We start from the raw sequence: 16,755 nt of genomic DNA on the forward strand, positions 1-16,755 counted from the left end.
GTTTGCCTAGACTCAGAGTGTTCTCAGCAGAGTAGGGAGCCTTGGCCGGGCTTGGCGCAGCTCACGCCAGCAGATGTGCCGGCCCCACGGAGCACACTGGTCAGCTTCCCTCAGGTTTTCCCACGCCTCCATCGTTGCCACTAGGTGCTCTTCCTATGGGAGGCACTTAGGGATGGCCCAGGTGTTTGTCAAACAGCATGGTGGATGGGGCTCCATCCCCAGACTCCTCTGGGACTCCAGGGCAGCCAGAGTCAGCCCCCGCTTTGCAACAGACTTCCAGGCCTCATTACAAAGGCTTTGCTCCAGTGGGAGTTTGTACAATAAATAACATTTGGAGAGTCTCAGAAATGAGGCCATGTGTCCAAACACTCTGCACAGATCCCAGTGCAGGTGGTGTATGTGTTTCGACAAATCACACGCATTGGAGCGGGAGCAGATCTGAGCGTGGCAGGGAAAGGCCCCTGCCCCATGAGCCCTTCGGGCTGAGAGGAGACGGCGCAGCCACCCATCCTGGCAGGAACTCATCTCCTCGCTCCTGAGGGGCTGCCGCGGGCTCCCAGAGCTCTGAGTGTACTGGGCAGCAGCCCCTCCCACCACGTGCCTGTGTCTGCACCAGGCATAGCTTCTGTGCGGGGTTCCTGATGAAAGCCTCGGGGCCACATTGCAACTGAATAATGATGGTGAGGCGATGATGCCACCTCCTAACAGCTGTTGTCCATCCGAGTGCTTGAACACAGCATCCGTTTAATTTTCATGGTGAGCCTTTCAGATGGATGTCATTGCAGCCGCATTTTATGAACGAGGAGACAGAGCAGTAGGGAGGTAAATGGGCCTGCAGGATTGCACAGGTGGTGGAGGGCGGAGGCCGGAAGTGGACATAGGTGTGAATCATATTCTAAGTCCTGAGCTCACCCTTCTGTGCTGTCCTGTGGCCCCATCACCTTGTGTTACCACCCCGGCCTTTCCTTCTTTGCAGCTGGTTTCCTATTAAACATTTATTTAGCACACACAAGAGTACTTCACATAGTTTCTGGAAATCAAATTAAAAGATAAGTTATTTCAGTACAAAATTTTTTGAAATCTGTGCATAGTGCTTTCATAACAGTGAACCTTTTGAGGACCTCTTGAATGTGTGGATTTCAAAGTTTTTGAACCAAAATAAACTGAATTCCGATTTCCATTAACTTTTTGAAGTGTCCTTGTATTTATAAATCCCTTAATTTATTGGCCACTGTGGAAAATATTTCAGAATATTTGAGTTTCTCAAATTTGCAAATGAGATCAATGAAATAGCAATGTCCTTGAATTTTTTTTTAAAATCACATTGCCCACTCTAGTTTTCTTTGTACTTCTCCTTTTCCCTTCTTGGCTGTGTTCCTTGTGTGGATGTCTGCACCTGGGATGCAGCTTCAGTTAACTCCTGCCTCTTCTTGGGCGTGGCCTGAGTGACTGTCAGCAGGAGCTTCCTGTTAAAGCCAAGGGATGGGTAGCTGGCCTGAGCTTGGCTTCTGGCTCTGCACGTGGTGGTGCTGGCTGTTGGCTCTGTGAACCTGCTCCTGCCATTTCGGCTCGCTGAGACCCTGGGTCTGTCCTGGGGAAGATCTGAGATTTCATCAGGTCTGCAGGCTGACGGGCATCCTGCCATAGGTCCACGGGCGAGGGCAGAAGAGGGCAATCACTCAGCACACAGTGGGCGTCCTGTTTGTGTCTGTCTCCCATGTTCTTGGTGGAGATGACCAGATATTTGCACACAGTAGGTTTGGTCACGGCTGAGTAATGTCACGCTTAGCAAACTCTGATTTCTTATTAATACTTTAATCGAGATACTATTTTTAAAAGATTTATTTTTTTTATTTGACAAGCAGAGTTACAGAGAGAGGTAGAGACAGAGAGAGAGGTCCTCCATCCACTGGTTCACTCCCAAGTTGGCCGCAAAGGCTGGAGCTGTGCTGATCCAAAGCCGGGAGCCAGGAGCCTCCTCTGGGTCTCCCATGTGGGTGCAGGGCCCAAGGACTTGTGCCATCCTCCACTGCTTTCCCAGGCCACAGCAGAGAGCTGGATCAGAAGAGGAGCAGCCAGGACCAGAACTGGCACCCATATGGGATGCCAGTGCTTAAGGCCAGGGCATTAACTCACTGCACCACAGTGCTGGGTCCAGGACTTGCATTTTTTAAAAAAGATTTATTTATTTATTTGAGAGGTAGAGTTACAGAGAGGAGAGTCACAGAGAAAGTCTTCCATCCTCTGGCTCACTCCCCAAATGGCTGGAGCTGGGCAGATCTGAGGCTAGGAGTCTCTTCCTGGTCTCCCACGTGGATGCAGGGACCCAAGCACTTGGGGCCATCTTCTACTGCTTTCCCAGGCCATAGCAGAGAGCTGGATTGGAAGTGGAGCAGCTGGGATACTAACCGTCCATATGGGATGCAGGCACTATGGGCAGAGGCTTAGCCCACTAAGCACAGCGCTGGCCTTGGACTTGCATTTTTATGAAGTGGCACTGTGATCTCTTCATTTTTGTCCTCCCTTCATCTCTCCCTCTCACCTTCCTCCTTCCTTCCTTTCTTATTTTTTCTTTTAATTTTTACAATGACAACTTTGAATTTATAATCACAAGCTTAATCCTCCACTAAATCAAGAATTCAACAACTCTCTTTTGTCTTTACTACTTTTCACCCAAAGGGAACCGCAGGTGAACAAACAGCTTCTTTAGGGTAACCCAAAGAACGAACATCCAGCTGGGCTTGGGACCTGCAGATGGGGCTGTGTTCTCTCGATTTAGTCTGCACCTGTTGCATGGGTGTCTTCCGTCGCTATGCTGTACAGACCCCTGGAGGACCCAGCCAACTCGGACCTGGAAATTGCCCCTCACTCTTGTTCTCTTTCATTTTTTTCCTTTTGGTGCCTTCTCCCAGCTGATGCTGGGTTTATATGCCCTTTGGGTTCTGATGTCAGGGTCGCTCATTCTTGCTTTGTCCTAGGAGCTGGCAGAGCATGGGTAGCAGGTGGACGTGCTCTCGTCTACATGAGCTCCCCTCCGGTGGCAGAGATGGATGCCGAGCAGCTAATCCCAGAGTTAGCTACTTTATCACAGTGTGACAAGACTGCCGTGGGGAAAGAGAGGGAAGGTGTGAGGATTGCATAATCAGAGCCACACCCATGGGCTCCGAGGCCTGCTGGTGGAGCTCTGAGAGGTGACCAGGCATAGGCCAGAGGAGGTGTCACTGTGCCGGGAGGTGACACGTGTGCAGGCCCTTCCCCACCTGCTCATCCTCTCTGCTCAGGGCTGACAGCCAGCTCCCTGTGGGGCTTGTGCCAGGCCCCTCCTGGCTCTCTGGAGGAGCTCTGCTCCCAGACATGACCCCCGCAGGAGCAGTTGGCCGTGCCTGCCGTAGGCCTCCATGTGGGTTTCAGCACAGCTAATCAAACATGATTTATGTCTAGTTCCATTCCTTTCAACTTTTAATAAAGAATAATCACAAGCTATTCTTTAGAGACTGCCAGAAAGGAACAAATAGGGTCTTAGGAGAATCAATGGACGAGATTTTAGCAGGTTTCCAAATGTCATGCTGTTGCAATGCTGTTGCAGTGGTGTGGCGAGAAGTGAAAAGAATATTCGTTAGAGATGAATTGTAGTGGCTTCACCTAAATATTTTCTGGCCCAGAGATTCCTGGAGCCGTCTGAACAATTTTCAGCTGGAAGTACTGGGCCTGAATTCCTTATTTATTTATTTATTTATTTATTGACAGGCAGAGTGGACAGTGAGAGAGAGAGACAGAGAGAAAGGTCTTCCTTTTTGCCGTTGGTTCACCCTCCAATGGCCGCCACGGCTGGTGCACTGTGGCCGGCGCACCGCGCTGATCCAATGGCAGGAGCCAGGTGCTTCTCCTGGTCTCCCATGGGGTGCAGGGCCCAAGCACTTGGGCCGTCCTCCACTGCACTCCCGGGCCACAGCAGAGAGCTGGCCTGGAAGGGGGGCAACCGGGAAAGAATCCAGCGCCCCGACCGGGACTAGAACCCGGTGTGCCAGCGCCGCAAGGTGGAGGATTAGCCTATTGAGCTGCGGCGCCAGCCATCCTTATTTATTTATTTTTAAAACCAAAAGCTCAAAGCAGACTTTGTATTAGAGTATTTCCTATAAACCAGGCCTAGTATGTGTTGTGTGAAACCAGAAACCATTTCCTTTTATTAAAGACAGTAATGTTTCCACTTCTGCCAATTACAAATCAATTGCAAGGCTACCTGCTCTCTCTGAAATAATGACATCCATCTTTGCAGGCTGTGTGACTCGTTGTGAAGGGAATAACGCCGGGACACCAGAGGAGACTGGATGGCGGATTACGAAATGGCAAGGCCATCGCAGATACCTTAATAGATAATCAGGGAGTGGGAAAGCGGCACACTTTGCTGCATTAGGGGCCGCTCTTGTCCTCTCCTGGGGCTTCCTGAAGATAAAAGTCTTGCCTGGGGCGGAAGGACGCCCATGTGCTGGGGACAGAAATATGAAAGTGTGGGTATTTACAGGCCTGCCTTTTTCAAGGAGTGTGGGCTCTCCGCTCAAGCAGGCTTATCCACACAAAACAAAGGCAGCTCAGAAGAGGTGGAAGTTGAGTTGTTTTTACAGAGCAAGAGAAGCAGATGAAAAGGGAAAAGAGGGAAGAGAGATTCCAAAGGCAGCTATGGCCACAGTGAGAAAGACGCGGGTGTGAGTGGGATTAGGCAGCACTTCAGATTAGGCTGCACAATGCCTTGGTTTAATTTAGACCACGTCTGCCGCTCAGGATGGGTTCATTGGCCAAAGGGGTTCGCCCTTGAGGCAGCTGCACTGCAGGAGCCTCCACACTGATAGGCAGACGCAGCTTGTGGGCAAAGGAAGAGGGCAGCCTTCTTCCCAGGGGGCTCAGTCAAAACCCGTGCTCAGGACCCAGGGCTTTGCCCATGGAGCACAGGATGGGTTTTGGTGCACACTCGGCATAGTGACCCATTGCTCACTCTCAGGAAGTGACCTTAGGCTTAAGGGATTTTTCTGTTTACACGTTCTGTGGCATTATTTGGTCCCTTGCTTTCCTCCTGAGGGCCTAAAGATGGCATTGACCTTGAAGTTCTTGAAACCTAGGACAAGGTCAGCAGTCTCAGCATCACGTGATATGGTTTGTTTGAAGGAAGAAGGCCCAGGAAACAGCTTTGTGGTGTAGAGGGTGAAGCAACTAACTATGACACCAGTTTGTGTTCCAATTGTTCCACTTCCAATCCAGCTCCCTACTAATGGTCTGGGAAAGCAGCAGAGGATAGCCCAAGTCCTTGAGCCCCTGTACCCATGTGGGAGACCATGAAGAAGCTTCTGGCTTTGGCCTGGGCCAGCCCTGGCTTTTGCAGCCACTTGGGGAGTGCAACAGTGGATGGAAGATCTCTTTCCCTCTCTCCTTCTCTCCCTGTAATTCTGACTGTCAAATAAATATGTACATTTTAAAAAGAAAAAGGGAAGAAGGCCCACCCCACCCAAGAGGTGCTGATTTGTTAGGTCTCAGGGGTTGTAGAAGTCATGTTTCTAACAGGCTTCCCGTGATGCTCATGAAGCTGACTTGGGGACCACTGAGACCCACAGCTCTCAGTTGCTCTGCGAGTGTTGCTCCTTCCACGCGAGCCCTGTTTCCCTCCGTGATGTGTACTATTTCAGCCCTTGCCTTTCTGTTTTACTTATTTTTTTTCTGTTGTGTTGGAAACCCAGCCTGTAAATTCCTCTGGGCAGAAATTATACCTTGCACACTCCACACTGTCTCATTTCTGTTTTGTAAAATAATGAGTACATTTCCAATGTGATTAATAATAGAATAGGGAAAGGGGGGAAAAACTCAGACTAGCAGCCCCAATAAACAACATCTACAAATGGATATCAGCCCTGGGATTCGCTTAAAAACTTTTATTTCTAACAAGTTCCCAGGTCATACTGGTGAGGCTGCTCTGGTCCAGGGCCACCCATTGAGAGGAATTTGCCTGGGGATTTTCAGAGGATTAAGTGTTAGGTAAGCCAGTAAGCACAGGGCCTAGCACCAAACACACCTCAAGAATGCTGCTGTCACTCTCAAGGTAATCAACACCTGGACAGGGTCAGGCATGCAGCCTAGCGATGATGAAGCCACTGCTCTAATACCCACATCCCGTGCAAGAGAAACTGGGTTGGAGTGCCACCTCTGCACCTGATTCCAGCTTCCTGCTAACATGCGCCCTGGGAGGCAGCAGGTTGATGGCCTCAGTGGCTGGGTCCCTGCCATCCACATGGGAGGCCTGGGTTGAGTTCCCGGCTCCCCACTTTGGCCTGGCCCAGCCTCAGCCATTGCAGTGGGTAGGACTCTTCTTGCCTGCCAGCCTGCCTGCCTCTCTGGCTCTTTTTCTGTATCTGTCTGCCTTTCAGATAAATGAAAAATAAATAGAACTCGCCAAAAAATAAATGCTCAGACAAATCCTGTCAAGTCGAACAACATATTTATCATACTCGGTGATGGAGCTCTCACTCCTGGGCAATGTACTGCCGTTTCATGGGCAGTGGGGCTTCTTGCAGGGTGCTCCAGCCTTGCAGAGTGGCCAGTGTACTCCAGAGCCCAGCCCTCAGCCCCCTTAATAAAGAGAGACTCGGGAACTGAACCCCAGCAAGTTACAGGGCAGCAGCTGGTTGATTTCAGGAGCCCTCAGGTTTTAGCTGATGTAGGACAGGGTAGGGGTAGGAAAGAGAAGACGGGTACAGGGAATGCTGTTAGCATCCTTGATAGATCCTGTTTCCAGGCCAGTGTCCCCAGTCCCAAAGCTTTATGCATGGTGGTTGCGAAAGGCTCACAGCTCTCCCTTCCCCCCGAGAACCTGTCCTCAGTCAGATGGGAAGTTCCCTCTTGCCTCGCTCCACGGCCAGTGCCTACTGGGCATGGTGGGACAGATGCAGGCCTCTGGGCCTCAAGGTTGCATCAACTTGAGGGTGTGCACCAGGGCTCCCTGTGGGATCAGGCTGAAGCACGCCTCCAGTTTTGTCTTAGCCCCTTCTCCTCTCCTTTCTCCTGAGAGCACTCCATAAATCACCATGTCTCTGATTAGGCTTTGAGGCCACCCACCCTAAAACGCAGGCTGGCAGTGCCCACTGGGAAATGTATTCGATTGTCTTATAAAATAGGAAAGCCTCAAAGAGGATTCTGCTTCTGGAGAGGAGACATACAGGCTTGAAGAACTCACGAGAACAGGAAAGAGTAAGCCCCGCGATTTCAGAAGGAAGTCCATGCGTCTGAAAAACGCTAGAGGGGCTGGAAGGGTTCATAGGAGTCTGAGTGGAGGACACCAGCTGGATGTGACAGCCTCTTTCCTGGGATTCCGTGGGCATTCATCCATGCCAGGCTTCTCTTTGGCTTTTCCCAGGACTTCGACATTCCTTCATCGCCCTGGTCCTCATCCCAGCGTCCCAGACCTTGCAGCCGTGTGCATTTATAGGCTACTTGCTGTCTTGGCTGGGAGTCCTTACTTTCCTGCCTCGTGCTTGTGGTCCACTTCAGGCTCCCCGCATTCCTGTCCCGCTCCAATCCTGCTGGGAGCATTGCTGAGCCCTTAGCGGTTGCATAAAACGTCTCCTTACATCTCCTCTTCTGCCTCCACCTGGGGCCGAGACTGCCTCTCACAGGTGGCCTCCTCCAGGTGGCCACAGCATTCTGACCACTGAGACCCCTCACTGTCTGCACATCATCTCTGCGGTCCTTCAGTTTTGCCTGGATTTCTGTTGCTGGATTCCTGCTCACTGGCCTTGACCTTCAGCACTAGTCTGCCTTTCCTGCCTCGTCTTGACCCGTCATACTCAGGAGCCGCTCCCATCTGGGCTCATCTCCCTGAACCTAACCTCCATTTCTCCTTGCCCATGGTCCATCACTGTGCTGTTTGCTCTCATGAATCTGGGCCTTCCTGCTCATGCCTGCCCTGCTGGTGCCTGCCTGCCCCCAATATGACAAGTGTGATTATCAAAAGGCCTATTTTCCAGAAATTTCATAAGACAACCTGCAATTTCCTATCCTTCAGTGGGCAAGAGTGCTCAGGAGCTAAACAGAACAGCGTGACTGGTTCAGGAGTGTGTGCGTAATCCTCCCTGGTTCTGCTGGAATCTGACGCCATTAAGAAGAAAAGTAAATAACGCCCAAGGCTGCACTGAAATAAAACAGAGTACATGTGAAAAATGAATGCTGCGCACTTAATCAGCCTTTTTGTCATTGTGTTAGTCGTTCCTGCTACAGTGATAAGTTCCACAAGTTAATGGTTTTGAAACAAAACAAATGCGTTTCCCTAGAGCTATGGATCTGAGAAGTCCGGGTCCACTGGGCTAAAATCAAGGTACAGGTGGGCTGTGTTCCTTCTGCAGGGACTCAGGGAGAATCTGTCCCCCTCCTCTTCCCAGCATCCTTGGCTCCTGGCACCTTTCTCCATCTTCAAGGCAGAAGATCGCTCTGCACTCCGCTTCAGACCAATGCCTTTGAGATGCTGATGCACCTGCTCCTTCTCTCACATGTGGGGGCTCCTGTGGGCTCATCGGGCCTGGCTGGATCATCCAAAATCATCTCCTGATCTCACAATCCTTCACTTAACAACATCTTTAAAATCTCTTCAGCGAGATACGCTAATGTTCAGAGACTCGGGATTAGGATGTCTGCGTCATTGGAGTGGCTGTTTTCCTGACTACCACACCTTTCTGGTTCAGTTAGAAATCTCTGCTGACCCCATGCTTTGCCATCCTGTGCTGAGGGTTTTGTTTTATTTTTTTATATGCAGTCTCATTTGTTCCTCACGATAATTCTGTAAAGTGGGTATGATGATCAAAATCCTAACATTATGATGAAACTGAAGCTCACAGATGAAATTGCACAAATTGGGCATTTGCTTTCATTCATTTTATTAGCTCCATCCTGTTCTCTTATAAACAGTAAGCACAGCCTCCCAAGGGCCCATCTGGGACCACTGATGGACCAGTCACAGCCGATGGGGGCTGCCTTGACTTTGAAAACAATTGCAGGTGAGGAGGTTTTTATACCAGCTGGGCTTAAGGGTTTTTGTTTTTTTTTTTTCTTTGTACTTGATTTTTTTCTGCCTAGATTTTATTTCTTTACTCTTAACAGCTAATATTTTTATTAACCTCCACTCTTTTGTTTTTCTAAAAAATGTATCAAGTAGAGGGTACCCCATTCAGTCTGAAGATTCTGGTCTTAATCCAGGAAAGAGACCTGGACTAATGTGATTTCTGTGGTAGTTGTCTGTTTTCTGTATCAGTTTGTCTCTCTCCATTTTCTTTCTCTCGCTCTCTCTCCCTTTTTTTTTTTTTTTTTTTTTGGCTCTCTGGGTTATGTTATCAGGCCTGTCTTCCAGGCTGGCAATTTTCTGCAGTGTTGTTTCTATTTTTTTTTCCAAGGCCATGTTGAATTCTTAAAGGACATTGTTTGTTTTCGGGAATTCTCTCCTTGGCTCCTCTGGGTTCATTTTCCTTCTTAGGGCTTTTCCTTAGCCACTCACCTCTTAGCTCATGTTTTGTAGATCCTGGATGTTGACACTGTTCTCACTCTCTCCTTTGCAACCCATCCGATTTCTAGGCTGTTCACAACACTCATGTCTGAGCCAAGGCCTGTGTCTCATAGGCTATTTGGTTGGATGGTGCTCACTTTCGTTTATTTCCCCCTACCTTTTACACAGGATTTCTACACTCACTTCCTGCCTCTGTGATTTCACTGTTGTTATTGGCTAAGAAGTTGATGACAAATAGGTGGATTGTAGACTCACACCTGTTGCTTGCACTCTCCCACATTTGGAAGTGCGGGTGCTTCAGGGGGTGTGGTGGGGAAGTAGTTAGTCCCACATCGGAGCAAACACATTTTTTTTTTAACACATGGGGTTTTTTATGAGCAGGCTCTGAAGCCAGGTGCCCTGCATTCAAATTCTAGCTCTACAGTTTATAACCTGGGAGATCTGAGACGGGTGATTTTGCGTCTTTGGATTTCAGTTTCCTCATGCGTATGTTGAAGATAAGATACATGCCTAAGCTTATGGGTTATAAATTAGAATGCATATAACAATTGGCACTTACTGTTTGAATATGATTTGGCCCCCAAACATATGTAGATATTTAAGCCCTTAAGCATCTTAAGTTGATGGCACTAGGAGGATGGAAACTTAACCCCATTATGGCGTTGAGGAGATGGTTCTAGTGGGCAGTCCATGGTCATTAGGGATAGGCTCAGAAGGCAGTTCTTGAGAGGATTGATTACAAAAGCCTGCACTGGACCCAGCTACTCTCTCTGCTTCCTGGCTTGCTCTTTGGTCCCTCTTCTACACACACTGTGCCATTATCACTGTCTTCTGCCATCCTCATCAGAAGCCAAACCAACGGGATGCCTGGTCTTGGACTTGATTGAACCATCAAAATTGTGAGCTAAATAATGCACACATAATTGTGGGCATGCTCACCCAAGGAGTCCACTGTGTGATGGAGAGACCGTCCATCTGTTGGTTTACCCCCCCCCCCACACACACACACCCTGCAAATACCTGCAAAAGCCAGGAGCCTGAAGGTGAGTCTGGGTCTCCTACATCAGTGGCAGGGATGCAAAAACTTGAGCCATCACCTGCTGCCTCCCAGGGGGTGCACCTCAAGGAAGCTGGATCCGAACTGGAGGCGAGTCTCAAACCCAGGCACTCCCATATAGGATGCAGGCATCTCAAGTGGCGACTTAACCACTGTGCCATTTCCCACCTCGATTTCACTTCTAGAATTTTTTTTTTTTTAAATTAAGGCAGACAGTGAGGAAAAGATCTTAGAAAAAGAATGTTTGGGTTGATGTTGGAAAGCCTGGATAAGGAACGTATTTGCTCTGCATATTTACTTATCCTCTTTGACACTTGAATTCTTTTTTAGAGCAAAGCAGCGATGATGCAAAACTCAAACAGGGCTGTGACGATTAATGAGGAGATTTATACAAAAGCCCAGCTCAGGGTCGGGCACATTCTGAGACCGCATCTACATGTGTGTGCTGTGGGTTATGCACGTGCCTTTTGGGTTTTCATAACTTGTGCCAGTCAGTAAGGGGTCGAAGACTCAAACTCCCACCTAAAACTCAGGATACTAAAAATAAAAACCTGTGTGTATTTACCTGTGTTCTAAAAATGTTTAGCCCGCTGAGGCAAGATGCTGGAGAGGAATAAAGAATAGTCTTGCCTTCAGGGTGCTCCCAGTCTGAAGTGGGAAATTGTATGGAAAGTTTGATCACACAAAGCCTGACTGGTCCCCGGAAGCTGGTGCATCTGTCAGGGAGAGAGCTGAACGGGGGTGGAAAGGGCGGGGACTACTCCCAGCGAGTCAGGAAATGCCAGGTAAAGTGCACAAGCCCAGGAAGAGCAGAGCTGAGAAGCCCTCGTCCACACGTCCACACCCTCTCCACCATGACAGCCTGGTGCAGGGGTGCTCAGGCCCAGGGCATGGTGCATCCAGCCATCAGCTCTAGGACTAGAAGCCGAAGCGTTTATTACCATTCCCTGTGCACTGAGATTTCATGAAGGAACACAGCTGTGTCTTTGGTAGACACTGTGGTTTTGCTTAAGGGATGGAGGTAGGAAGGAGGCAGGCTAAGGGGCCACGGCCCAGTCCCAAGTGCAGGCTGAGGAAGGACCCAGGTGTTTAGGGTGTCTCCTCGCTTTTCTGAACACCAGGTGTCCCTCCTCTTAACCATCTCCTTAGCAGAGTTTGTTCAATTAAATAACTAGTGCATACCAGCCTCATCATGGTGGGGTGGGGGAGTTCTGGCCCTCAAGTGTGGGGATGGGTGGAGCCCCCGTGCTGGAGTTCACCTGGGAGCACTTGCTGCTATAATTTCTCCTCCCCTCTCTCCTCTGCCCCGCAGCAATGGAATGGCAGAGACACGGCCCTCATGGTCACTCGTGTGGTCAACCACAGACGCTTCTCGGCCACCGTGAGTGTGGCGGACACCGCCCAGCGCAGCGTCAGCAAGTACCGCTGTGTGATCCGCTCGGATGGGGGGTCCGGTGTGTCCAACTACGCAGAGCTGATTGTGAAAGGTGAGTGTCTCCAGCCCGAGCTGCTTTCTCCCTGTGACCGGAGCTGTTGGGGTCCCGTGCCCAGTCCTGCACAGGATGGCCTTGCTGGGAGCAGTTAACCCCCCATTTCTTGTCTGCTGCTCTCCCATGCTCCCACTTCATAGGAGGCCCACATTTCCACTTACCCCATCTTCCTTCCCTTCCCCCTCCCCTCCTAAAGAGGGGAACCTTGTAAAATCAGGCGACGTTGCGTTGCTACTCCAAGGTGAACCTCACTTGCCGGCCCATACTTGTGGAAGACTGGGGGAAACAACACAGACGGCATCGCGGCATCTGGCTTTGTTTTGTATTTTCGGTTACAAGGCACAAATGTCCTTGTGCTTTGGGGGAGTGCTATGGCCATGGGCATGTCATGTTGCTTCTGAGGAATTTGTAAATGAAAACTTGATGCAATGACAGTATTTGGAAGGACTTCTGAGCTAGGTAACTCCCCATCCCCCAGCCTTCATTCAATTCTTTTCCGCTGTCGTCTTGGTCATCTTGAGCTACCAGTTGCTAGTTTTCCCTTGAAATGAGTGTTGTTCCCTTTACTGCTGCTTTTGAGAACCTAGACATCCTGTTTATTTCTGAAACTCCATGTTGTCTGTGTTCTCACATTTAATGGGCATATACTGTTTCCTCAGGTGAGTCCTCTGATCCTTAAAAATCCCCCTATTTGTAGCCATTTAAGTAATTCCAGGTGATTTGTTTTTTCTTTGCTTTGGGTGCGCAACAATTAACGCCGCAATGGAGTTCTTCTGAAGAGAAGGCTTTTATCCTATTGAACCAGATTACTTCTCTAGGATAAATTCCCCAGAGGTAGAGTGGGTAGGCCAAAGAAAATGAGCATCTTTATGGATTTTTCCTTTGTGTTGCAATATTGCTTTTGCAAAAGAAACAATTTGACAATTTCCACTGGCAACAGCAGTGTATGGTTGTACTCGTTTAGCCCATGTTAGGTTCACTGATTAAAATTTCAATATAGCGTAATTTAGTGAATGAAATAATGAAGCTGTTCATATCATGCCAGCTGTAGAATGATAGCTGGTGTGTTGGAAGGGAAAAAACATGGATCAACTCCCAGAGGGCTTCCGAGTAGATCTCCTTGGTCAAGGCATGCGTTGGTATGGAAACCTTGACCTCTCTTTGCTGCCCCTGGCGTAAGGCAGCCTGAATTGGACCAGACTGGGGGATCTCACAGTCTGCAAGTCTGTGTGCTGGTCCATCATGACCCGTTCAGGGGTGGGGAACCTTTTTGTTTTTTCTTCCAAGGGCCCTTTGGATATTTATAACAATATTCACAGGCCGTACAAAATTTATCAACTTAAAAATTAGCCTGCTACAGATTGATTGATCTTTGAGGCCAGCCAGACGTGGGGTAGGGCCAGACCCCATGATTCTGTGGGCCCTCTGCTGCCCGAGGCTAGACCGTCTCCTCCCTCAACATCACCCCATTCACAGGGCTGACAATGCACTGTCATTGGGGTCTCAACTTAGTTGTAATCCTGTCTGCTCCTCCCAGAGAATTTCCTGCCCCCCCCCCCCCCACCCCACCAAGGTAGCTACACTTTGACATCACCCTCTTTCATTTGCTGCTTCACCCTGGTTGCACTTCACAGTGGTAGCTTATTTACTTGGTGATTTCCATCTCTCCTTGTAGGATGCGTGGGCTCTGTGAGCAGGGGGCCACCATCTGTGTGGCTGTGGATTCCTACACATAGCATAGGGCCTGGCATCCAAGTAGGAGGCACCCCGGGGGAACCCTATAGAATTGCCCTCAGTCCACCTGTTTTGACCTGCACAGTTAGTCATTTCATACAGCTCAGCCTGTAAGTACTTGTGGAATGATGGATGAGTGAGTGTTGTGTTGGCTTCTGCAGGAATTGATTTCATCACCCTAGTGCCATGAACACTTAAGCCAAAGATCAACGAATTAGGCAGTCAGGAACAAAACAACTAATGGGGGAAAAATCATCTCTAAATTGGTTTACATTGAGTGCATTAATACATGAAAGAAAGCGCATTGCTTTGTCCACGTTAAGCTCATGTCTTTGCTCTTCTGGTGCCCAAAGGCTGAGTGGCGTGACACAGTGGCCTTTGGGATTTCTGAGCTGTTCCCTGCAATGCTCATTGTACCTTTTTTTCTTTTCTTTTTTTTGAAAGGCAGAGTTAGAGGCAGAGAGAAGTCTTCCATCTGCTGGTTCACTCCCCAGATGGCCACAATTACCAGAGCTGGGCCCATCCACAGCCAGCAGCTTTTTCCAGGTCTCCCACACAGATGCAGGGGCCCAAGCACTTGGGCTATTGTCCACTGCCTTCCCAGGCCTTAGCAGAGAGCTGTATCAGAAGTGGAGCAGCCGGGACTCAAACCAGTGCCCCTGTGGGCTTACCCGCTATGCCACAGTGCCAGCCCCTCATTGTGCCTCTTGTATGAGTGACATCCTGCACTATATCGGAAGCCCCATGAGAATTCACGCTCTCCACTCTTTCCAGCCTAATATAAAGCTGGTGATGAGAGAATAGGGTGAGTGACTATGGGAGCCAGTGTAGGAACCTCAACGTTCCACGCACAGATTAATGAAGCCAGGCAACATGTGGTTCATTCTTTGTGTTTGCCTGCCAGTCTGCGGCTGGGAGGGGAGGTGTGGGAAGAAACTCCAGAGGCTGCTAGGGCGTAGAATGGAAGCATGACTGCCTGCCTTTAGAGAAGTGGCTACAGTTCTGGGACAGTGACTTCTCCTTTGGCTGTGCATCCTGGGCCAGAGCTGAGGGGGAGGGGCTGGTGCTGCTGGGGGCCCCAGGTGTACCAGTGTGGCCAGCTAGTATGATGCAGGGGCTGCTGCTGCTTAGAGACCCCTCACCTGCAGCCCCTGCTGCTCCAGTTGAAGAGATTTACTGGGTGGTCCCAGGCTTTGGGCACAGTAGGTGATGGAGGATTGGAGCTCTCTGTGGTCTGGTCTCATTGATGAAACTGGCCCATAATTTTGGCCTGGAATTGCGCTTACTTTAGTGTCGATTTCCTCCTTTTTTTTTTTTTTTTTTTTTTTTTTTTTTGACAGGCAGAGTGGACAGTGAGAGAGAGAAACAGAGAGAAAGGTCTTCCTTTTGCCGTTGGTTCACCCTCCAATGGCCGCTGTGGCCGGCGCATCACGCTGATCTGAAGCCAGGAGCCAGGTGCTTCTCCTGGTCTCCCATGGGGTGCAGGGCCCAAGGACTTGGGCCATCCTCCACTGCACTCCCTGGCCACAGCAGAGAGCTGGCCTGGAAGAGGGGCAACTGGGACAGAATCCGGCGCCCCGACCAGGACTAGAACCCGGTGTGCTGGTGCTGCAGGTGGAGGATTAGCCTAGTGAGCTGCAGCGCCGGCCAATTTCCTCATTTTTAATATTTAGTTGGTGGTAAGTCAAGCACTTGGTCTCTTGAATGTAGCAAAGTCCCTTCACATATGTTACCTCATTGTTTTTCCTAATTGTAGTTCTGCACGTTGGTTTTATTTCAGTTCGCTTTACGCCTGGGAGGACAGGCAGCCAGGTTGGGGGAGAGAGGGTCGACCTAAGTGGCAGAGCCGGGGTCTGAGCTGGGTCTGCCCCATGCTGCTTTGGCCACAGCAGGAACCCCTGGGGAGCATGGCCTTGGTGGCACTTGGTATCACAGTGTCCGGATCAGTACCTGGGGGTCCAGGTATCGGGTGAGCAGGTAAGGCAGGAGTGGCTGGGGCTGTGGCACTCACTTGCCATGTCAGTTCCTGCACGTCCCCTCCCCACTGCCTGCTAACTTCCAGCTTCCTGGAGAAACAGTTTAACCCTACCCTACCCACACTCCTAAAGAGCTCATGGTATCCAAGGAAACAAAAGGGGGGGACATCCAAAGCAGAGGGAACCAGGGGACACTTGTCTCCCTGAGGTGTGAGGTCAGGAGCCATTTGCAGGTGGCCGCTTGGTGCACTGGGCGGAAACTGTCTTAGGAAGAATGACTTGTTCCTTTTGAGGGCCCTTTGCCTCTGCTGAGCCGGGATGCTTCAGTACTTCAATACTGGAGTACTTGCACTCATGAAAAAGACTGAAGGAGAAACACTCATCTTTGTTCTCTGAGGGAAAGGGAAAATCTGAAAATCGGAACCAAAATTAAAGGATCCTCATGGCCAAAGTGCTGGTATGGGGCATGGCTCTCTGGCCTGGATTTCCTCTCCTGGGTGAAGATTGGCACCTCCCACAGACGGTGTGGGCTGAAGGGCTGAAACTCCCCCTGCCTGAGCCTGAGACCTCGGGGAGGACAGCATCCCAGTGTGGCGCTCTTCCTCCCAGGATTCCTCCATCTGCTTCCAGTTCAGGGGCAGGAGGCAACTCTAGAGCAGGGAGGCCAGGTTTGAATCCCAGCCCCTTCTGGTCCCAGCTCTGTGACCTTGAACATGGCTTAAGCCTCTTGTACCTGAACTGGCTCATCTGGGAACAGGAGGTACAACTACCTCCTTCAGAGGACATCGTAAGAATTAAATGGGATAAATGGATGTAGGCGTTCCTAGAAGTGTCTAGTACATGTTCTCTAAGGTGTTTGCTCAGTAACAGAAGTCAATGTCCCGTGAAGGTGGGCTTTCCCAGATAAAGAGGAGGTGAAGGACTCTGGGTAGGCTAGGACACCTGACCCAGGTACTGATTGGATTA

The 16,755-nt window shown here is 49.9% G+C and overlaps 1 protein-coding gene across 3 annotated transcripts in view; it reads left to right on the forward strand.

Annotated features, from left to right (window-relative positions):
- PTPRT (protein tyrosine phosphatase receptor type T) overlaps window positions 1-16,755 on the forward strand; it is a 1,117,000-nt gene that overhangs the window by 435,368 nt on the left and 664,877 nt on the right. For all 3 annotated transcript variants that reach the window (XM_070051826.2, XM_051846098.3, XM_051846094.3), the window contains exon 6: window positions 11,902-12,076. In XM_070051826.2, coding sequence (XP_069907927.2) covers window positions 11,902-12,076 — 175 coding nt within the window. The remainder of the gene's footprint in view (window positions 1-11,901; window positions 12,077-16,755) is intronic.

This window comes from Oryctolagus cuniculus, chromosome 11, assembly GCF_051225735.1.
Source record: "Oryctolagus cuniculus isolate XC-2025 breed Fujian yellow rabbit chromosome 11, ASM5122573v1, whole genome shotgun sequence".
Lineage (NCBI taxonomy): Eukaryota > Metazoa > Chordata > Mammalia > Lagomorpha > Leporidae > Oryctolagus > Oryctolagus cuniculus.